General features: G+C 40.9%; 1 protein-coding gene across 1 annotated transcript in view; it reads right to left on the bottom strand.

Moving 5' to 3' along the window:
- Positions 1-24,636, bottom strand: part of jade2 (jade family PHD finger 2) — a 158,790-nt gene that overhangs the window by 73,262 nt on the left and 60,892 nt on the right. Inside the window, 1 exon segment of the mRNA XM_053331049.1 lies at positions 14,509-14,575. Within this exon segment, the coding sequence (XP_053187024.1) occupies positions 14,509-14,575 (67 nt within the window).

Here is a 24,636-nt window from a genome sequence, read left to right as displayed (position 1 = left end):
TGGCATTAAAATAATTCAAGTCTGGGACACAGTAAGCAATGACAAGCTAAGGGGCTGTTCTGAAACTACAACTGAGATATGTTTTTGACTCATCCAGGGACCCCCATGGGCTGACAGCCTGTATCACTTAATTTATACAATTCTGTGAGGAATCTGTAAAATCTTTAAAATCATTAAAAGGACATACAGTGCATGAAAGATTAAAATGTAAAGTGCTTTAAAAGAGCTCAATCGTAAGCACAGGAGAAGAGAAGTGTTTTTAACCTGGATTTAAAAGTGTTCACCGTTGGGGCTGATTTCAGTTCTGCTGGTAGTTTGTTCCAGTTGTGTGCAGCATAACAGCTAAAAGCTGCTTCACCATGTTTAGTTTGAACTCTGGGCTCGACTATCTGACCTGAGTCAGTAGATCTCAGAGCTCTACTGGGTTTATATTCTACTAACATGTCATTCATGTATTCTGGACCTAAACCATTCAGTGATTTGTAGACCAGTAGCAGAACTTTAAGTAAGTCAAACTATTCCCCAATAACAAACCCTGGCTGTCAAAGACCTGAAAAGATGCCTTTATGACAAAAAGGTAGCACTCCTCAAGGGTGGTACTGAAGGTGTCAAAGACAAAAAAGGGAGCTCAGTTCCAAGATACACAAAGTCAAACTTGATTTTAGGAACACTGTCGACAACCGATTCTTCACAGGGAACCCCTGACAAGCACAGGGGGACTTAACACAATGATGGGCACAATGCCCAAAAGACAAGAGGATACCCTCTATGGACAGCCTCTGATTTGTAAATGAACATAATCGTTCTTATGGAAGATTTGATGCCAAATCTTGAGGCTGGGAAGGCAAGAGCAACAACATCTGTACCAACACACCCAAAAGTCCCACAATCCAGTTGTGGTGATGGTTGGTACCTGTGTCTCTCAAATTATCTCCAATAAAGCGGTTGGACCCGATGGCCTACATGGAAGTGTTTTGAAAGCATACTCCATCCAGGAATTTCAGTTTTAACCAAACTATTCCACTTCTTACTGCACATCTGTACCTAATACATGGAAGGCAGCTATTACCAGACCATTACCCCTGAAAAGCCAGAGTCCAAAGATCTGAATGAGTTCCTCCCTGTAGCTGTAACCCTTGTACTGGCCAAGTGCATGGAGACATATCACATTTAATCCACAGCACAACAACTAGACCCATTACAGTTTGCTTATAAAACCCACAGAGAGAGTGAGGACGCCACACTCACTACAGTCAACATGGCTGTCAGTCACCTACAAACGACTAACACATATGTATGGATTTCATTTGTTGATTTTAGTTTGGCTTTTAACACAAATTCATGTACTCCTGCAACAGCTTCTGGACTTCAGGAGTGAGTGGAGGCCTTGTGCACTATGTCAAGGATTTTCTAACTGACTGCCCATAAAAAAGTCAGTGTTAAAGAAGTGCTCTCTGATGAGCCTCAAAGGACTGCGTTTTATCTCCAGTACTGTTCTAAGTACACACCAATGAAACAACATCACACAACAGCAATTACAAGCTATTTAAATATGCTGATGACATGGCTTTGGTGGGTCATTTCCATAAACATTAGGATCTCTGATCATTTTGTTCAGGTAACTCTGGCTCGTTGTTAATAAATGTTGGAAAGAAAAAGGAACTTATTATAAACCCAGCAGAATCATTCTCATCACTGATACTGTGTGACCAAACTGTGGAAAATGTCAACTGCTTTAAGTATCTGGGAACACACATAGATCACAAACTGAGTTTCACAGAAAATGTTGATTTAATTTTTAAGAAAGCTGGTCAGAGACTGTTTCTAATTAGGAAAGTAAAGAGGTTTGAGGTCAATCTTGATGTTTTGGAAAAAGTGTATCGTTGTTTTTAATATCTGTCTGGCATGGGTACTTGACTTTAATAAATAGAAACAAGCTGACAAGGATTGTTAAGACAGCAAAGAAGGCAGGGAAAATAGTAGGCTGCCAACAAAAGCCATTAAATGACCTTAGCAGCACAGCTGTACACAGGAAAGCCTGTCAATCATCAATGACAAAACACCCCGAATATGAGATGATCCCCTCAGGGTGATGCTATAAAATAACCCTGGCAAAGAAAAAGAAACGGCAGTAAACTTACATATGGAAGTGTAGGCTGTACACCATGGGTATGAATGCACTGGTGTTGTAGAAGTGAGAGATCTTTATTCTGTTAATGTGATGCTTTATCTTGTGGACATGTTTATGTTTTCCTGGGTGAGACCAAGGACAATTTTCCAGCTTCGGTTGGACAATCAAGTTTATTTTATTTTCTATTCTGTTTACAACATGTAGCTGCAGCCTGAAACTGAGATGGGGAGGAGAAGCTATAAAATGTTAATTAAATATGAAACTGAAACCCTGAAGCACTGTCACAAGTGTAGCCTACAGTACATTTGCAGACTCAGATTCAGAACCATCAAGTTTAATAAACTTCAAATATTGATATATGGTAGTTTTACTAGCAAACATATATGAAAAATATCAAATTCAACATGACAAGGTTGACTTGATTGTTTCACCATTCAATACTCATCACTGTATTGTTGTTTTGGGCTGTCCATGCACAATTGTACAGCGTTGTTGCACATGGTGTTTCTTCTTTGAAGTTATCTTTAGTCAAGTATAGTCATCGGCTTTTTAGAGAGCATTTTAACTAGACAAGTCTAAAGTTTAATTTTAGCCTTTAGTCAAGTTACTTAGCAATTAACATTGCGTAGACATAGCTGATACAATCTGCTAGTGGCTGTGTTTCTCATTATCATTCAACTGGCGAAAAACAACGGTCAGGAGCACAAAAAAAGGAAGCCTGCAGCATCCTGGTGGCCTGATGGTTAAGATGCAACATCTGCCATTCAGTTCAAGCCACAGATCTTTGATGCATAATGTGATTCTCTCTCACTCTCTCCGCTAATTTCCTCTTTGCATCCTTTATGTCACTACCAAATCAAGTCAAGATGCCAAACATCTTCAAGAAAATGAGAGACCTGCAACCAGATTGAAACAAAAGATTCAAAAGGAAGTTAGTCAGTACTTCTAACAATCTGGGTCCAAACCCAAAATAGAAGCAGCCATTGAAACACAACTCTATTATCTAATGATGTAGGTGCTCCTAAGGTCACATCCTCCATCCATCAATCCTCCATTCTCAATCCTCTGTTTGCACTCTTTTCATTTGAATGCTTTCATTTTTGTTTTTATTTTCTGCTGCGGGCAGCTATCTGCTCCAGAAATGACCCGATTTCCCCACAGGGAAGATTTAATCAAACTTAATCTAATCACATCTAATCTAATCTAGTCAGTGATTTATAATACCACTATCTACTATTTCAGAAGAACAGCCAGCAGACTCTCCTAACTCCCTCCTTCTCCCTGTCAAAGCCCGGTGTGCTGCCTTGAATACAGAGAAAAATGGGTATAAATACAGAATGAAGAATTGTCGCTCCCCTGGCGCCTTAAACGCCACCACACACACACACACACACACCCAGTGAGAAAAAATGATGGGAGCAGACAGCCAAGTGTTTTCAGTTCTGTGAAACATATACAGGTCATGAATATTAACACAAACCAGTTGGTGGCTGAGGGAGAGAGAAAGAGCGAGAGAGATGTGGTTTTGCTGTCATGTTGTCAAGCAAGGAGCAATGTATGTGTGTGTGTGTGTGTGTGTGTGTGTGTGTGTGTGTGTGTGTGTGTGTGTGTGTTAGTGTGTGTGAGTGTGTGTGTGTGAGCGAGAGAGAGAAGAAACTTGAGAGAAACCATTTCTGGGAAGAAATATACAACCAATTAGCTGCAATAAACTGTCCTAAACTGGTTCATTGTCAACACTCTTAACAATTGGGGGTGGGGGGGGGGCACTGGAGAGACAGAGTCATGAGCTCTGCATTTTAACACACTCCTAGTGCTAATCAGCAGATGAATAACCTCTAGGCTTGACTTTCCACACCACTCACACACACACAAACTGACAAGTTTGCGCACACACACACACTTAGTTTGTCTATAAACCGCACTAGTCAATTTGTCTAATAGAATGTGAGAAAGGTGTGTGTGTGTGTGTGAGAGAGAGAGAGAGAGAGAGAGAGAGAGAGAGAGAGAGAGAGAGAGAGAGAGAGAGAGAGAGAGAGAGAGAGAGAGAGAGAAGGAGTAAGAAAAGAAGGAGTAGGAAAGAAGTGAAGGAAAAGGGAAGAAGAGTGGACCAACACATAAACACACAGGGGACAAGCTGATGATTGTCGGGAGCCATGTCCCATTTTCTGACTGCAACCTGTATACCCAAAACACATTCTGTATACTATGGACAGCCTAAGGTGTGTGTAGGCATATACACTATAAGGCAAAATGTACAAAATAAAGTTTATAATATACTTTAATGTACTTTTGGTTTATGGCTGTTTCTCATTGTTTAGGTCAAGGTTTTAGCTTGTTTAAAAAAAAAAAAAAATCAATCAATCAATCTTCTGTCAATCCACTAATTAACCCATTAATCCTATCAGCTCTAGTTGAATGTGAGCAAATCTCTGCAGAAAGGTTCCAGAATGAGGTGGAAAGCCTTTATAATGAGGTGTTAAACCCATCCACCGACTGTGGCCCTTCTGTGTGGAGTAAAACATGCAGGTTAGGTTAATTGGTGTCTCTAAAATGTCCATAGGAGTAAATGTAAGCGTGAATGGTTGTCTGTCTTTATACTGTATGTTTGCCCAGTGATTGACTGGCAACCTGTCCAGGGTGTTCCCCACCTCTCGCCCAATGTCAGGTGAGATTGGCTCCAGACCCCCCATGACCCTCTAGAGGATGAGAGGTAAAGAAAATGAATGAATGTACTATTATATTGTACCGGTCAAAAGGTTGGGCACACCTCCTCATTCAGGTGAATGGGAATGTGTGTCTAGACTTTTGACTCATACTGTATAAGGATGTAATCAAGTTTTCACATACTTTTGGCTTTTTCAAGAATCATCTACAGGAACAACTTCTCTCTCTCAGGACATGTTTGTACCTGTTCTTACCTGGCTGAAACTAGCATGATAAAGACAATAAGTGAAACAGGAAAAACTAAACAGAAAATTTATTTTTCTGTATTTTCTTTATTTTTTGTTAAAAAATTAAAGCTAGAAGAAATAAAACTTGCAATGACACTCTGGCATACTGTTGTTGACAGACATTGCTGAAATGTCAGTGGCCCAAGTGACACACGGTGATATCAAGCACATTTGATATGGACATGTCTCGCTCAGGATGTGGTTTTGTCGCTTGAAAACAACGGGATGCCGACAGGGTCCTGCCAAATTCATATTCTAACAATCTGATTTGAGCCCTTCTTTAACCTGACCTGAACCAATCCCATCTGTTGGTTAATTGTAACTAATCCTACAAGAGACAAAAGCCAAAGAGCCGCTGAAAGCAGAAGGAGAGAAGTACGGATGTTGCATGAAAGATGAAGAGAAAGAGAGCAAACGGGAGGGGTGATTAAAACAGACAGACTGAGAGCACTTACTCCCACCTCTCTTTATGTCTGCTCTTCTGTGTCACCCCAAGACAAAAGTTAATAGGCCAAATTTCTGCCTCTGCTCCTCCAGCAGCCCAACACTGAGAGCTGCTTCATTGCAGAGCCTCCAGCAATGCTGCTGGCAATTTGTCTTTTTGCCAACGCATGGGATTTTTTTCACCTTCACTTTTTTTACTTTTGCTAAATCAACATTTCTCAAGTAAATACAGCCCGAACCTGCAATCTAGTATATCCAAGGCGCTAAGTATAGCATTTTTAACATCACTAAACCATTAGCGTATTCATTTTGAGAGATTAGTCTAATTACCATACAAACAGGGCCCCTGTGGTCCCCTCTACTGGCCTTTGCATTGTTTGCCACTGAGACAAATGTCACACACACACACACACAAAAAGCGTTATTGTATTACAGTACAAAATAGGAAGTGGTGCAGGCAATGAAATGTCAGAGATGCACTGTAATTAAATTGTTATGTTACTAGCTAATTAGTTGTTATTGTGTTTGATTAGCCTGATCCCCTCTCCCGCTGCCCACATCTCTGATTTGTTCAGAGATTATATACAGTACAGTAGCCGTGTGTGTGTGTGTGTGTGTGTGTGTGTGTGTGTGTGTGTGCAGTCAGTTGGTGAAATAGCCAACCAATCAGAGCTAAGAAGGCGGGATCAAGAAAAGAAACATCATCTCCCAACATTGTTAGCTTAACTTTACACTAAACCATGTGAGAAGGCGTCCATGGAAACAGTTTGTAAAAGGGCAAGTACTTTAAAATAATACGTGGCAGGTTTGTAAAGTGTCTTTCAATATAACACTTCACTGCAGAGGTCTTCAACAGGAGGTCCGCGGAGGTACTGCAGGGGGGTCGCGAAAGTTTTGGTTGATTAGACATTTTTTTTTATATTCCCCCTCGCAATTGTTTCCACAAACTGAAATGTCTTTAAATACACATTAACATGAATCCAACACACTGTAGTGAACAGATAGATGGAGGCAGAAGACATCTTTCAGTCAGCAGTGCACACATTCAGCGACACACAGGAGCTCTTTCAAGCTGGGCACCGGTTCATTCACAACACCTGTCACGCCAACGAGGAGGACCCGCCCCTATCGCTGCTGTGCCAATCACGACATACCAACTCTCCCAGAAGTTCCAGGAGTCTCCAGCATACTGATAGCGGCTCCCTGACGCCCCCAAATGAGATCCAATCTCCCGGAATCTGGAGCGAGCAAGAGTGCAAACTAGAGAGTGACTGCGTGCGTGTGTGTTTGTGTGACTATAAATACAGCGTGTGTGAGAGCAAAGCGTCCTTATAGCTCTGTGCTGCCGCTTATTAGACCGATCGCACTCCCACCCCACCCGGACCAGCACCGATCACAACCCCCCCCCCCCCCTTCCCGGACCGACACCAAGTGTAATAGGAACCCCTATCTTAGTATTGAATGCACAATAACAAGGTACATTTATACATGGCACTATAGGACCAGTTTAATATAAAACACATTTTATACAATATACATAAGTAGGGGGTCCCCGCTCCATCAGTTTGGGGGTGCTTGGCCTGGAAAACGTTGAAGACCCCTGCTGTACTGTATTGTAGATTATATTTATAATACATTTCATCAGAGTGGTGTCCTACTGATGACTTGTCTTTAACAGTCACAGGTTAAAATAAATCTGTACAAATAAAACATTGTGGCTTTTCGTAGTCCTTTAATTTAATGTCTTTTACTTTAATGTCAGTTCCTCATTAACCTTCTTCCCCTGTTAATTACAAAGGAGACCACAGTGGAGTCACAGCCAAATGTGTGAAAGGCTGACTGGTTGCAGTTTTCTGTTTGTGCCTCACCTCCTCCTTCTCTGCAGCTGCCAGAGCACACACACACACACACACACACACACACACACACACACACACACACACACACACACACACACACACACACACACACACACACACACACACACACACCTGGCCTGTGGTTAAAGGATAAGAGGGGGGTTGATGAAAACTGCAGTAAAATGTTGGGAGGTTTGGAAGTTGGCTGGAGGGAGCAGTAAAGCAAAAATCACTCCAAGAAAGAGAAAAAAACATTTTGCTGATCTCAGTGTGATACTTTGCTTTATAAAACACATATTTGTTACTGGAAAGAGGAAACTCAGTTTTTGTCCCACAACAGCTTGAGTTTTCCCTCTTGTCTTAACATCAACATAGCAGGAATTGTTATTATTGATATACTGATCCTAGTTCCCGCTGATCCACAAAGAATATGAAACCCTCAAATACGACAGGGAGACTGGCACAGGTCAAACTTGTTGATGATTGATTGACATCATCATCATCATCATCATTTCTAACCATCCTTAGATGTCGTTTTGTGTGTTGGGGAAAAATGTTTCTGTGATGATCATATTACTTTTTTCCCGTAACAGCATAAAGGAAGACACTACTCTTTCAATTTCAGTCTAATCTAATAACAGTTACTACACATAGATAGGATCGGTATTCCAGTTACAGTACAAACTTCTTTAACCTCATTACTGTGGTACTACACATTCACAAATAACCTCTGCCGCATCCTGCCTTCAAGTGCTGTCACAAATGATGGATGAGATCAAGGATAGGAGGCACATAGTCAGACATGAAAAAGACATGCTTCAGTACATTTAGTTAAAGATCCACTGCACTTAAAAATATGTTTCGCCTTGCTTGGGCTTCACTGTGCAGAATGAATTACGTGCAGATTTTGACACTAGAAGGTGATTTGTGACAACTAGTCTGAAATTCAATACCGGTCCATCGTTCAACTAACACAAGTGTGATATGGGAACTTAAAGCCTCTAGTGCAGGTACACTTAGAATGGACTTCACAGTGAAGTAGAAGACATCATGCATCCAGCAGTTAAACATCTGATATGTATACATTTACATATTCAGAGAGTCTTAATGACGGAGAAGGAGTAGATGGCATTATAAGAATTTTAAAAGTGGTAATTACACTTTCTATTTTGTAGAAAAACCACATCAGACATATATTATTGTTCCAAGCAGAGTACTTTTATGACTTAATAAATGTCTGGAAAGAATCTTTAAACAGTAACTCAATACCCTTCAATGTGATTAAACGTAGCTATTTCTGTTTAAAATCAGTTTGACACGTAATTATACTTCTACTTAAATGAACATACTGCAAAGTAGGAGTATTTTTAATTTAGCAGGATTAGCTAGAATCCTTTGTGGCAGGCTTGACAAATGTGCTGATTTAACTTCTTGAATTTCTTCAGTGTAAATAAGGCTTTATGAAGTATTATTAATTGGCAGGTTTATACGTTTGGTAGAACATACCTCTCTCTCTCCTCCTGAAATGGTTTGAGAAGAGTATGGAAACAGCTGAAAGGAAAGTCATTTCCTATAAACTGCTTTGCTGAACAGTCCAATAATTGGCTTGGATTCTAAGATAAACTTGATGGTCCCAAGAGAAGAAAGTGTCAACCCGACCAGACTGAGGAAAGATTAGAAATGATCTGCTAATAATCTGCACAAGCTTGGATTCTTTTGATGCCACCGACTGTGATGCTTCAAATTTTAAGGAAGCTGATCCAAATCTGAGCCGCAGGGAGCTACAATGAACGCTCGCTGTAGCTTACCGGCTTTTTCGTAACATGAATATTAAGACATCACTTTTTCTTTCTTTTTTTTTTGCAGGCCCAGGGGAGGCCAGGATGTTTACGTGCTAAGTTATAAAGGGGAGCGATATCAGTTGTGGTGTAGTGTGTTTGCTATCATCTGTCTTCCTTTTCTTCTTGTCGCTGTAAAACTAATTTCCTCTCAGTAGACAGTAAAGATGACCCGGGTGTTTTCTTAATTTAATTGAGGTTGTCATGGGAAAATTCTCCTTTTTATCATGTAGAAACCTTTAAGATACTGTCACAGACTACACAGTGGTTCCTCTTCATTCATTGGTTCGAAAATTCCCAGCTGTGTTTAGAACAACATTTTCCTTTATATCCCCTAAAATATTGCTCTATTGTGGCGCTAAAATCACCCCAGTGTCAACTTTACTACGAGAGACACTGTGGGAAACCCCTGTGGGCTTTGAAACTGAGACAAGGGGGGTGGAATAATGGGTTGAAGCATTGAAGCCTTGGGCACACACACACACACACACACACACACACACACACACACACACACACACACACACACACACACACACACACACACACACACACACACACACACACACACACACACACACACACACACACACACACACACACACAGGAATGTTCAAACACACATACTAAACATATGAACACATCAAGAGTAAGGGGCTACCCCAACCCTGTCTCCATACATCACACACACACATAGGCTCCCACCCTCTTCCTGCATTCCTCCCCTGTCTGACACACTTCCAGTAAGCCCACCAGCACTTCAAAAACAGCCCACCACCACCACCAGCAGCAGCCCTCCAGACGAGAGCGCCTGCTAAAAACATGCGCTGCTCTGTCGCACACCAAGACACAAACACCACCTTCTTATTGGGAAGTGGGAGAAAAACAGGCCACAGGTGCAGCCAAATCATCGGATGGGTTTGGTACATCTGTAAGCCCCTCTAGCCACTGTGACATCAGCGACAGTTTACTTTCTATAAATCAGGTCTGCTCGTGAAAGTAGTTCTAGTGTCAGGTGAATATGGCTGTACTTTCCTTTCCAAAAGAAAAAATTTGAGTTGAAACAATTCATCGATCAACAGAAATATTCCCTAAATCGTGTTTCAAAGCTGTGAAGATTGCTGCTTTTCTTTGTCTGATGTGATTACAAACTGTACATCTGTGGGTTTTGGACTGTTGGACAAAAGCTTTAGGAAATTGTGATCAGCTTTTTTAATGTTTTATACTGAAAACAGACATTAGTTGCAACCCTACTGAACATTATGTCATGGCTTTATAAAGTGAAACAAGGCTACAACCATGCTAGCGGCTCTGTGATGCCACCTTTGAAATAAATGCTAACATCAGAATGCTATTGGACAAATCAACATTCAAAAGTCAACCTGTGGGGACACGAATGTCTGCACCAAATGTCATCCAATAGCTATCAAGCACTGGAGGGAAACTACACAGCTGACCGCCCATCACTATCATCCATAGAGCCATACAGCTAGCATAAGATAAAACATATCTGTGTTTGTGAGGAAATTAAGGACTTTTTTTTTCTTTTATTGTAGTGGAAAATACCTCAACCCGTTTTCTTAAAAATCATCTTCATCTGCTGCAGGGCTGTTTTGAATAGCACTGTTTCAATTTCTCCTTTGCATTAGCAGAGTACACTGCTTCATGCCTGCTCCTCAGAGGTACATTCCCACTTGCTTTAATTCTGTGCCTGAAAGCTTCGATTAAACCCACATACACAGACAACAGCGGAGAGGCAACACAAGGGAGGAGAGGAGAGAGAGAGAGGGATGAGGGTACCACTGTTATTTGTTGAAGCAATGGCAAAGCTCTTTTGTTTGTCCATCTCTCTTTTTCTCTCTCTTTGTCATTCCCAGCAGATCTGCAGTCGTACCGCTCCACTCAACCGCCGCATCTACCTGTTTGTTTACTTATTCCCTCAGTTCCTCCACCATCAACATCCCTCCTGCCCGCAGTGTCTCTATCTACGCCTCCTTCTCTGGATAATTCACTCCATCGTCACTCTCTCTGTTGCTATCCCTCCATTCCCGCCCCCTCTTCCTTCCCCAATTTATCTCCCTCCCATTTATCTCTCTCTTTATCACTTCCTCTTTCTCTCCCGCTCACTTTTGTTTATCCTTATGGCAGTGAATATAGAGTCAGACAGATAGAGGCCATTCAAAAGGTCATCTTTAACACTCGTGTTAGATAAGGGAAAGAGGACAGACAAGGCAGTTAGTTCATATCTATTTGAGGGTTTTTCCCTGCTTAAAAATACGTACTTGGCAAAGCTGCTGTCACAGGGGACATCATATGCTAATTTGTGGATTAGTGGAACCACTTGTGCCAACATTTGTACACCCATAAATCAAGAACTTTATAGGAACTGTTCAACATTTTTGGAAATACCCTTCATCACTTTCTTGCTGTGAGTTGGATTAGAAGACCTGGAGTCTCGTCCATAGTTTTACACTTATAGTTTTTACACATTGGTTGGGATGTAACGTATTAATTAGTTAGCTTTAAAGGTGGTGCTAGGTGGATTTTGTCACCATTGGACACAACTAGAGTAGCCATTTTTCCACCCATGTTTCCAGTCTTTATGCTAAACCATGCTAATGTGCTGCTAGTTGTAGCTTAATATTTATTGTACACATATTAGAATGGTATCAAGCTTCTCATGTGCATGTAGGTCTCAGTCGTTTGTGCAATGACAATAAAGTTTAATCTAATCCTCCAAAAAAGTGTTTATTTCTCAAAATGTGTTCCATACTTTTCTTCCAGTGCAGACTGAAACAAGACAAGTACACACCCTTGAAAAGGAAGTACAGTAACAATCCTACTTGTAGACTTAAAAGCTTCACTTAACTTGTGATGACTCTGACTACCTAACATTAAACATTAATGTGTTCCTTCACTTTACATCAACAACAGGTCTAAAACCATTCAGCTTACCTTGTTGCAGTCTAGTACTGTTTTATGCCTTCAGATGTAAACCTCTCCTGTTGCTGTAATATGGTGTAATACACCTTTAAAGTGTATTCAAGATCAATATATTCTAGCTTTGTGTAATGTAACAATTTTTCCATAGAAGATTATTTTATGGAGCTCATTTTGCTTTTGAATTGTTTTCTCATTTTTTCATTATGAACTAAACTGAACTTTTAAAGGCTTAAAGGCTTTTTAAGGCTTTAATGCTTTTTCTGTGTTTGTTTTCTTTTTTTTGCCAGACTCAATTTCCTGACATGTTGGGGAACATGAAAAGTATAATGCATGCTTCCTTTGCACTGAATCATTGTTGTCTGGAATACATAATTTAATAAACTTGTCAGACTGGCACCAAGAAAATAAATAGTTCAATCAAAAAACCACAAACTGTGTTTAGGGACTTTCAATATGTTTAATTGAGGTAATCCATTTTTACATATTAACACTGGCCCAGCACTCCCTACAAGTAGTTGTATATGGATTGATCTTTTGAGAATAAGTTGTGGTCAGAAAAGTTGCTATATCATGGAAAAGAATTACCACTTTGGTCACATCTGTTCCTTTTTAGCCAAACAGAAGTGAAGAATGATTTTTCCAAAACCAAAATTCAAAAGACATATGCTGCAGTTTGTTCTGCTTAACAAGTTACCAAGTTCTGTTCCTGGCGTCTGCTGCTGCTGCTCTTCTTTAGCTGTACTGTGCCAAATCAAGAGTTTTGCTGCTTATTTAATAACAGACTGATATTCTTGTGTTGGTCTTTTACTTTGAAGCTAAAGTAAAAATACCTGTAGGGAAACCCTGACTACATCTGAACACTATTTACCAAAAAAAAAACATTTATAAACCTTCCTTAATGCTGTATCTCCACTGTATAACATAAAATCAGATCACTGTTTATATAAGAGATATCTGAACAGTCTGTGCCATTTAGATAAATAACGAGGAAGTCACATTATCAGATGTACTTTTGTCTTACAGTTTAAAACCGACAGAGGAAATGTCTTGTGTGTCATTCGATTTCAATCTATTCATCTGTCGGTTTATCTGCTTTATTTATATCCATCCATCTAAATCCAGGGAGGAGATTTTATGTGGGGCCTGGGCCTCAGGGCTCCACTGGGAGACAAAGCAGCAGTAAAAAGTGTTTACTCTCCTAGAGGCGGTTGAATTTAAGTGGCCAGCCAGGGTGCACTAGCCTCCCTTATGTTACCGTTGGGGAGGGGCAAGGAGATGAGGTTAAAGAGAGGCACAAATATAGGAGGCTGGTATTGACAGCACTGGGAGCGATGCTTAAAACCCCTATCAAGACTTTTGAAGTGACTTTAAGCAAGGCGGAGAAAGAAGAGAAAGAGATACAGACACAAAGGAAAGTGTCAGTTGCTGCTTGACACATTAATTGTGACACGGTTAGTCAAATTGAGCGTGCACACACGAGCACCCGAGGGATCAGTGGAGGGAAGAAAGGGGACTTCACTATCTATCTACTATCGTCTCCTGTGTCTCACTCTCCCTCTGTCGCCGTTACGCACACATACATATACATACACACACACACACACACACACACACCAGTCAAGTGAAGCTGGCAGATGGTAGATTGGTAAAAGGCGGACGGCGTGGTCCAGATGTTGCCGAACCCACAGTGCAGAAGGCAAAGGGCTTTGATGTGCCATACCACAGAGGAACTACTGGAACTGGATATGTAGACGAGGAGAGGAGTGGATGCTAACCCAGGCTTTAGATGAAGGAGGGAAGAAAGGAAGTGAAGTAGAGCGAAAATATGGGTGTTTGTGCGAGTTATGTGTGTCTAAATAAGAGAGAGTTTTCGTGTAGAGGAGGGAGAAAAAAAGCAGTGGATGATATCCAGCATTTACGAGAAAATACCCAAGGGATAACTCACACATGTATCACACACACGGAAGCACACATTCATAAACTTACTATGCATTCATGAACGCAGGCGCCTAAACACACATACACACACACACACACAGCCCAGACTCCCACACATGGCTCTTGGGTTTACTCACATGACACATGACATCCATGTGGGGAACAACAAAGGCACATGAACACACACATGCTCACACTGAACACACTCAAAATCAGCCCACACTGAGCTCAGGGGTAGCCTATACCGTCAGCCACACACACACACACACACACACACACACACACACACACACACACACCACATGCTGGGTTGTGAACTGGGGAATTGCTTTTTACACACAAGTACACACACAGAATTGTTTTTCTCCCGATGTAATTTAAGAAAGCCGCATTCATTTATCAACTCAGCCAGTCCTCCTCTTCATACTTCTTCCCTGCACAAACATCAGCTACTTGGCTTTTTGGTTAAGTCTCCAAATTAGTTTCTTTTTGTCAATGGCACCTAATAACTCTACCCTGGCTAAATAAAGGTTAAATAAATCAAAAACTGCCAACTGAATCTCTGGGTGGGGAATGTGGAGTAGGCACATGCCAGCACATTTAGGTTTTGGCAAGCTGCTTTGCCAACCCCAACACACACACGCACACATACACAGACACAGACACACACCTCAGCAGGTTAACAAGTATTGTTTGGAGATAAAATGTTTAAATTTCGCAGGTTCCAGTCCCCCAAGCTGAAGCCAGTCTTTGCCCGCAAGCCTCCAGAGGTGAATGGGTTTAGCTGGAGTCTGACTCACCCGCTGGAACCAGAAAACCGGCTCGGTTCTGGCCAACACTCAGTTACTGCGGTCAGAGAGTCAGCCTGCCAGCCGGGCAGGCAAGCAACCAGTCATTCAGTTAGCCTGCCAGTTCAGACTTCTCTGTCATTTTTGTGAGGTCAGCCAACCGTCACCATCCAGCCGGTCAGTCAATACAATCAGGCAGGCGGCCTAAAATCTGTTAAGAGATGAACCACTCAAACAGTCATTGTGCTTTTTGGTTGGTTAGTGGCCAAAAACAGAAGAGAAAAGTTCTTCTGTTTTTGGATGTGAATCTTTGGGAATGTCATGATTCAATTCAGAATAAATTCTCAACTCAAAACCGATTCACAGTTGAATAAAGAGGGCACTATTTTCTCTTGATTTAGTATACTGTGTGCCAAACCATTCACTCGTGTCCTTATTCCTCTGAAATACAATGTGAAACATAACTGGCAATTAAGATAAATGGTCCACAGCCCTTTTTTTTCTTTTTTTTTAAGTTAACTGCATTATTTAATTAATTAATTAATTTGAAAGCATCTTACAGTCTCCTGCCAGTATGAGAATAACAAACTGAGGGGGATGCTGGTGATCTGCTGTGTTGTTATTAAAGTCATGTCTCTGGTGCACAGTTAGCTACAGAGTTTTTGAGGTGAAACAGACTGTTGAGAGTTATTTTCCTCACTTCAGATTTGGTTTAAATTGTTTAATGCTGAAGTGTGTGTTGGTCAACCGGACTCGTTTGTTACTGCTGGAGTTTGCTGCTCCGCTAACGTAAGTCTGTGGGCTTCGCAAATATAATAATTTAGTCATAAAGTCAAAACATTATTGCAACTGCTGCCTTTTTTGATGATGAACTACAAAATAACTCTAGTGTGTACTAGTTGTAGACTGTGCGGGGGCTGCACTGCCTTTGCAGTTGAGCTCCGTGTCAACATCACGTTATTAACTTTAACATTTAGAAATTAGATTTTTAACATTTCTGAATCAATTCACAATCAAAGGAGATACAAGTCGAGATTCTTATGTGAATCTTTTCAACCACCCCAATTCTCATGTCCTTCCCATCACCCATACTGTCAGATGCCCATTTAGCAAACCAGTCACACAGTCATTGCAATCAGTCATCAAACAAGGCAGCTTTTCTTTTATGTGATTAATAAAGCACCCAGTGACCAAACCACATGCTGGCGGTGATGAGAGGCCAGAGAATTTTGCTCTTATTTTCATTCAACCCCTCATTGACCCTTTACTCATCCATTCAGTCAGTCAGGGAAAAGGCTGTTCTGCCAGGCAGTCAACAAGTGAGCCACCCAGGCAAGCGGTCGCTGTGGTCGGTCAGCCAGTCAAGGCAGCAGGCCTGAAATGTGGTAAATGACAGCCCCACTGACCCAGTCAAGTAGTAAGGAAGAAGACAATTTGTGCTTGGATAATGGCAAGTACTACAAAGAGTGTGTAACACCATACATTTTCTCATTAAGTAATGAAAATGTCAGCTAATCGGCCAGGGAGGCAACCAGTCACCCAAATGGCAAGTAGTTCTGCCAATGGCCCGCTATTCAGCCAGTCGGTAAATAAGCTAGTCAAGTCACTCTGCCAATTAATGACTCAATCAACCAGGCATGGTTCAGTCAGAAAAGATGTCTCCTTTAACTGTGGTTAAAGATGTACCCAGTGACTTGGTAAACCCAGCCAGAAATGGAAATGTATTATTATGTTGCTTTATTTGCCATTACAGTCCTCCTCCAGCCTCACTGAGAAGTTTATTAAGCCCCTTCCCCGAGGAAAGAGATCAAAAGCCATTCCTCACTGAATAATGTTATTGGTTTTGTCATGGGGACCTACCAGATACAAGCACAAGGGCCCAATTTGGCTCCCTTAGCCCATACTTTCAGAAATACAGTTCTCATATTCACCCACTCATCCAGCCAAAAGCAACCAAATCAGCTTGTGGTCAGAAATACACCCACTGACCCTGCATAGCAATGTAGTGATCAGTTAATATGGGGTAAACTTGGCTTTTGTTGTACTGTAGCTCTGACCGTCCATCAACAGGTCACTAAGTCTTCCATGCAAATCTTCTCTCTATTTAGAAAGCCATCTCTTCATTCATCCAGTAAACAGCCAATCAATCCATTCACTCAGCACTTCTTCCAGTCTGGCTGCCATTCACATCATCAAGGAATTCAGCTTGTACTTATAAAGTCGTTAGGTTATCCCATCAGTCATTCAGCAAATAAGGCATCTAGGGAAGCAGTTGAAATTTCAGCTAAACCAGGCTATAATCAACCATTCTACTGTATATTTACTAAACCAAGTGGTAGGTGTCAAGCAATCAGGAGGGACATGAAAGAGGGGACCAAATAGTGTAATACAATCCAGTTAGGGCAGCTTATAACAATTAAAATAACAGTTATGTTCATCAAGTCATCTGATGATCATCATCTGCTAAGGTTGTTAATGAATGAATTATTTGCTATAAAAATGCCAGAAAATAGTGAAAAATTGTTGTTATAATTTCCAAGAGTAAAATGTGACATCTTGCTATGACTTATTTTGTCTAAACAACAGTCCAAAACCCAAAGATAATCAAAGAAAAGCATTACATCATCACATTTGAGAAGCTGAAACCAGACAATTCTGGCATATTTGCTTCAAAAATGACTACAGTGATTATTCAACTATAAAAATAGTTGCAGTGAGTTCCATCGGTCAACTAATTGATTAACCAGCTAATCTGTTGTTAACACTCCAGTCACAATAGAAAACTATATTTACCTAGCATTTTATTTGAGTGTTCATAAAACATATGTACTGTATAGACTGCCCAAAAATAAGTGGTGTCACATGGATTTCTTGACATCTCATTTACACCTGTCAGGTATGACGCTGAATCAAATGCCTGAAATCTCAATGTAATGCTCACTATAGAGTAAACAAGACAGTTTTTATGATATAATAAACACTAATATATGAGTGAATGAGGGAGTGATTTCTCACACAGCCCTAACATGGGAAACTCCACCAGAAAAGCAGGCACAGTATTAACAGCATATACTGTATAGCAAATACACACTTCAAAACCAAGAATAGTACAAGTATATTCAAGTATACTTAAGCCTATTATAATCTAGAACATCTATTCAATAGTCTGTTTTAATGAAACAAAAAATGTAAATGACCACTTCAGGAAACCAAAAACCTCCATGACATGATGGACGTCTGGAGAATGTCAACCACAAAATAATCATAATAATTTTAAAAACCTAACTTGGTTGAACTTAACCAAAAATGAACTGAAGCTAAAAAGCGTGACGAGATGAAGGTTGGGCCACACGAGTTTGCTGTTTCAAGCTGCAGCGGGAAAAATTAATTGAACACATGAACCTACAATGCTTCATATTCTACAGCTCAATTTATGTTTTTCAGCAGGGAATCTGTGAAATGATCAAATGTGCTCAACACATAGTGAGAGGCAATATGAGTATGATGTCCTATCTAGAGCTGTAACGATTCGTCATTTAATCAATTAGTTGATTGTGAGAAGATAAAGGATTTTGATAGTTGAAGAATCATTTTAGTCATTTTTAAAGCAGAATGCTAATTATTAGCTGGTTTCTGCTTCTCAAATGTGATGATTTTATGCTTTTCTTTGTCATATATGATAGTAAACTCTTTCTATTTGTATTCTGGACTGTTAGTTAAACAAAACAAGACATTTAAAGACATCACCTTTGACTCTGGGAAAGTATAACAGCCATTTTTTTTAATACTTTCTGACATTTTATAGACAAAATGATTAACTGAGAAAATAATCATGGCCACAATTCCCAGAGCAAGAGGATCAAATACTGTTTCGGCCTCTTAGTCATTAATTTATCCATGTGACTTAGGGCACTCAGACATTTATAAAGAGCGGTACATTAAATTACCAAAAAAACATCAGAGGTGTGTGTGCTTGTGTGTGTGCGCGTGTGTGTGTGCGCGTGTGTGTGTGTGTGTGTGTGTGTGTGTGAGTGTGTGTGTGTGTGTGTGTGTGTGTGTGTGTGTGTGCGTGCATGTGTGTGTGTGTGGAAGCTATTAGTCCATGTGAACCCTCTGACCCTGTACATTATGAGGCTGATGATGCTGCTCTTAGTCATCTTATTTGATGAAAAGCTGTTTTGGAAAGACCACAGAGTATCTTTGGGGAATTTCCAGATGTTGTTGTGGACATTCAGATACACACACACACACACACACACACACACACACACACACACACAGATTAACCGTGTGTATAAACGGTAAACACTTAGGGACTTGCACTAGTGGACAAGGCTGCAGCTGGGCCAGGCAGTTTAAGTCCATGTAGTTTTTTTAGTCATCTAACCACCATTCTTTTACACTTTCCTTCCTGGTTTTCCTTTTGTTTTATGTGACATTGATGTACTGTATTCAGTCATGACCTTTAGCTGGCTGTTTATCTACAATCAGATATATCAAGAAAGAAAAGCCAATGTCATTTTTAATCCGGGCGTTCTTAATTCTCTTTCTTCCAGACAGGAAAAGTTTTTTTAAAAATGTGATGATTTCTCCAAGCAAGTGACAGAATAGCAAAGATTTTTTTTATATATAATTGCTGACTATGAAGGAATGTACTACTGTCTTTCAAATCTGCTTGCACACATTGACTGTATTAGACTGTGGCTTTGAGTTGTTGTTTTTCCTCACTAGAGTTTAACAGCAGACATTTCTCAGCTGAAATTCACATTTAAAAAATCAGCAGGGACCATTCTTGTGTCATGTTAGTGTTCCGACTTGGTGATGAAAAGTCATGCAAAGTCTTCTCAAAACAGATAATAAAAAAATGCAATATGAGTGTCCTCTTAGCATTCCTCACTAAAACCACACTAACACACTAATGAGCTAACTTGTGGCTAGCTGTGTCCCATGATTTCAATGAAGAATGTTAACTATTCCAAAAAAAACTATTTTAGGCAAGCGGGCGAACACATAAAGTTTATTAAACTCGCAATGTGACAAGAGGCATGGTGCAGAGAAATACCTGGCAACAACTGAAAATGTCAAGGTAGACTTTCTAGGCTTTAAATGCAGCTGAAGCTTTGCAATACATGACATTTAGACAGCCCTTCATCTTCACTATCCAACCATCTCTCTCCATCTTACTGTCCTCAAGCCATTATCTGTGCGTGTGCGTGTGTGAGTCACAGTTATAAGCAGCTGATTAGCCTTCTGACCCACTGCAACACTGTCTGACTTATCCAGTGGAGGGGTGTGTTGTGTATGTTTTTGTGTATGTTTGTAGATGTGGCTGAAACCTGATGCATTTGAACAAATAAACAGAAACCATCTGTATGATTAATAGCAACCCATGATTTTTACATACTGTATGATGCTCCATAGAAATGAATCTATTCAAATTGTGTTGGCTGGCGCTTCCTCTCTGTCTGTACCTGCACCTGAATGCAAAGCTTGACATATGTGCCTCCTCTCTCTAAAGCTCCATTCCAACTCAATCAGTTTTACTGGGGAAGGTCCAGGGCAATTATAATTTTCATCCAGTCTGAACCTGCCAAGTCCACAGTTCTTAGTCCAACACAGAAAACATTTTTTAAAAAGTAACAAATTACCTAATGTTTTCTCAGCAGCACTCAGTTTAAACTGACATCTCCGTAATGTAATAATGTGTTCAGTGTTTGGCAGCTGTCAGAACACATGCGGGCTAATAGTTGAAATGGACTTTGGATCCTGTCTTTCAGTTGCTATATTAGATGAAGTACACTACTTGTACTGAGAACCAAACACATCTGCAGGTGGCATCTTTAAAAAGTGCAGCATCTCTGTTTTCAACCTGTAGCAAAGTTTTCTTGTGTGTCTGATCGTTAGCAGCAGTTTAACCGAAACAGATCTTTTTCTTTTTTTTTGAAGTCACACTAAAGGCTTTAGTGCCTTATCAGTAATTCTCTGTCAGTGTTCACACCTTCCATCTCCTCTGGGCAGGGCTTCAAGCTTGTTGACTTAAGGTTTTACATAGCATCCATGCGTATCCGACCTAAGCTTTGCATCTGATGACAGCTGCCAGAAACCTGACCTACAGATACTCCATGACTTGTAACCACTCCCATTGTCCTGCTACAATAACATAAACTTTACATTTAAGTTTGCCAACCAATCAATCAACACCTTTAAAAATCACTAGTCCGTCAAAGAAATTGTACGCTGACCAAGCAGTTGAGTGATGTTCCAAAAAAGTGCTTTTTTTTTGTTTTTTCAGTCTGCACAGTCAATCTTTTTGTCCAGTGGTACATAAACCACTTTGGTAGGGAGTCTCTCCACATGACGCTTCTCATGGCCACAGCTTTACACGCCATTCAGAAATCAACGGCTTCCTGTTCACCATCTTGGCCACCAGTCAGGCAGGGGATGAGTGGGAGGGAGGGGGAGGGGGGGTCGAAGCAATAAATAAAATGACAGGTATCTCATTTCTTTGGTTTTATGAAAAGGTGCAGCTCTTCTCATGTGTATGTGTAATTATTTCCCTCTCCGGCTCGACATTGTCATTGGGGACCCAGGCTGTTGAGTCGCTGCCAAAGCCCCGTTCACTGTCTGCACATAGCTGGTGTTACGCAACGGCTAATTACTTCCACTCGGCCCCGACAAAACTAGAGAGAGAGAAAGAGAGAAAGGGAAAGGGGGAGGGGGGGGGGTGGGGAGGGGGCAAGAGATGGCCAGACAGGGGTACAAGCAGGAGGAAAGTCAGAGAGAGAAATCATAAAGGAGATGAAGAAAAGATAAACTGGAAAGGAAAGAACAGAAAGCAAGGGAGTGGAGAAGGACAGGGAAACAGAAAGGGAAAGAGAAATAAAGACTATCTTCTTCCTCTGGGTCTCTCCTGCAGTGTTTTGGTAGGAAGAGACACAAAAAAAACATCAAACCATAATGACCTCTTCAACCATCCGCCACAACCGTTTTACCGAAAATCATCCCGCAGCAGCCAAATTCAGTCCAAAGAGAGAAAGAGAGAGAGAGAGAAAGAGAGAGAGAGAGAGAGAGAGAGAGAGAGAGAGAGAGAGAGAGAGAGAGAGAGAGAGAGAGAGAAGAGAAGTGTTGTCAAAGCCAGACGGGGCCCGCAGCCCTTTTCCTCTCCAACAATTTTTGGAGATGATGTCATTATTCATAAAAAAAAAAAAAAAAAAAAACAGAAAGAAAAATGTGTCTGCGCCTCTGGCTCGACTTGAGCAAAGGGAAGAGGGGAAGGTGGGAGAGAAAGGAGGGGGGGGGGAGAGATGTAGAGATGAAGACATAGAAGAAGGAGGGAGAAAAAAGGAAGAAAGAGATGAGAGGAAACATTAGAGTTGGATGAGGATGAAAATATGTAATAAGAAAAAGGAAAGAAACATGACATAAATGGAAAAGAGTGAGAGGGGAAGAGAGGGACAACAACTTCAATTCATGCTTTTACTGCTCTTATTTTTGGTTCACAAAGTCTCTTTAATCAAAGCAACATTTAGAATAAAAAGCTTCTGTCGCTCCATATTTCCCATTTCAACTTGTTTTCCCTTTTTTCAACTGTCCAAAAAAAAAAAAAAGAGCTGTAAAAATTTGAGCTCTGCTTCACATCATAATAAATTAAGCGAGAGTTTCTGAGAGAAGGAAAATACTTGGTTGACATTATGGGTGCAGGTGGCAGATATGGCCAGTTTTTTGTTTTTGTGTATCAGCATGAGAAATTGGTTTTGTATGGAGAGAGCAGAGATAGCACTGAACAAACACAAATCACTGTCATTTCTTAGGCAGTGTTAAGACCAGCTTTAGCACTATGTGAAAAAAAACACCACTCTATCGGTGCGTGGCTACCAACGCAAAAAAAAAAAGGCAGATTACTTTAGATTAAAATGTCAATAGTACCTGAAACACCTCGTCCCCCCGTCCCCCCCCCCACACACACACACACACGCACGCAGGAACCACTTGTCTAGTAGCAGGCAGGCAGCTGTTTTCGGTCTGAACGGCAGCTTAGTTTTGCCCCATTTGCCTGTTTCCTGGGGATACTCCCAATGCTTTTTTTCTATTTTAACAAAGATCAGTTACTTAAAATTCTTTGCCCTCTGCTACATGATGTATACTTTCACAGCAGATATCCCAACATCCTGTTATAACACAATGGATCAAATCTACTCTGGTGTTTGTGTCTATGGAAACCGTAGGTTTTTCCTTAACCTTCGTATCGTCCTCCCGGGTCAAATTGACCCAGTCTGTTTTGACTGTTCCTTCTTTCCTTCCTTCCTTCTTTCTATCTGTCCTTCCTCCCTCCCTCCCTCCCTTCCTTTCCTTCCTTCTTCCTCCTTTCCTTCCTTCTTCCTCCCTTCCTTCTTTCCTTCCTCCCTCCCATCCTTCCTTCTTCCATCCTTCCTTCCTTCCTCCCTCCCTTCCTTCTTCCTCCTTTTCTTCCTTCTTTCTCCCTTCCATCTTTCCTTCTTCCTCCCTTCTTCCCTCCCTTCCAGAATAGCTTTATTTGTCACTATAACAAGTACAAGTACAAGTACAACGAAATTACAGCAATCACTCGTCCGTACATATACAACATACAATACATAACAAGACAGAACTGGATGACTGAGCACAATAAACAGGGGAGAAAAGGGGAAGGAAAACTTCCTCCCTCCTTTCCTTCCTTCTTCCTCCCTTCCTTCCTTCTTCCTTCCTCCCTCCCTTCCTTCCTTCCTTGACTCGAGGACAACAGGAGGGTTAAAGGACCAGTTTCACTTCTATAAAATATGGGGCCATCTTCTTTCCTCATCCAGAGAAGAAACACTCTGCAGACTCTTAGAAAGGAGGACGTGAGTGAATGAATGGAGCAGGTAGCTGTGGACTGATCTTTATTATATGACCAGAAGCAGCAGGCTTTCTTTAAAAACATTTTAACTTTAACAATACTGCATCACCTTAAAATATGACCCAGAACAATAAAGTTATCCAGGAGGATGCATCAGTATAGGGAAACAGCTAAGCTACTGTAAGATTTATTTAGCTTGGATTTATTCTTCATTTATACTCTAAATCAAGATACTCTTCTTCTTCCTTGTTAAGAATGAAATTTCAATTCATTCATTCAATTTCCAATCCTGTGCATTAAGTTTCCTTCTGTCTGACCACATGGGTTTATCGGAGTAAAACCACAGAGGGCTGAAACACTGCTGACGAGTTCAGCCCAAACATAACAAATAGAGAAGGAAAAGAAAAGGAAGAAGCTGAGAGAGAGAGGGAGAGGGAGAGGGAGAGGGAGAGGGAGAGGGAGAGAGAGAGAGAGAGAGAGAGAGAGAGAGAGAGAGAGAGAGAGAGAGAGAGAGAGAGAGAGAGAGAGAGAGGCGTCAAGATGACAGACGAGAGAAAAAAGATTAACAAACCGCTGTCAGAGACTCTGACATAGACCATCAGCTCAATCACAGTTACACTCACCCCTCTTCTCCTCTATCTCCCCATCTATCCATCATCACTCCATTTCAACATCATTGTATATCACTTCATCATTTTATCTATCACATATAAGATAAAAGGCAAGCACTCATTCATCCATCTATCCTTATCTATCTATGTCATTTCTTTCTCTCCCAATCTGCTCGTCCATCTCTCTGCCTTCAGGCTTTATTCAATCTGTTAGCGCCATAATGCTTGTCTCTCTATGTGTGTGTGTGTGTGTGTGTGTGTGTGTGTGTGTGTGTGTGT

This window comes from Scomber japonicus, chromosome 13 (genome assembly GCF_027409825.1).
Source record: "Scomber japonicus isolate fScoJap1 chromosome 13, fScoJap1.pri, whole genome shotgun sequence".
Taxonomy (NCBI): Eukaryota; Metazoa; Chordata; class Actinopteri; order Scombriformes; family Scombridae; genus Scomber; species Scomber japonicus.
This window is presented reverse-complemented; position numbering and strand designations above follow the sequence as displayed.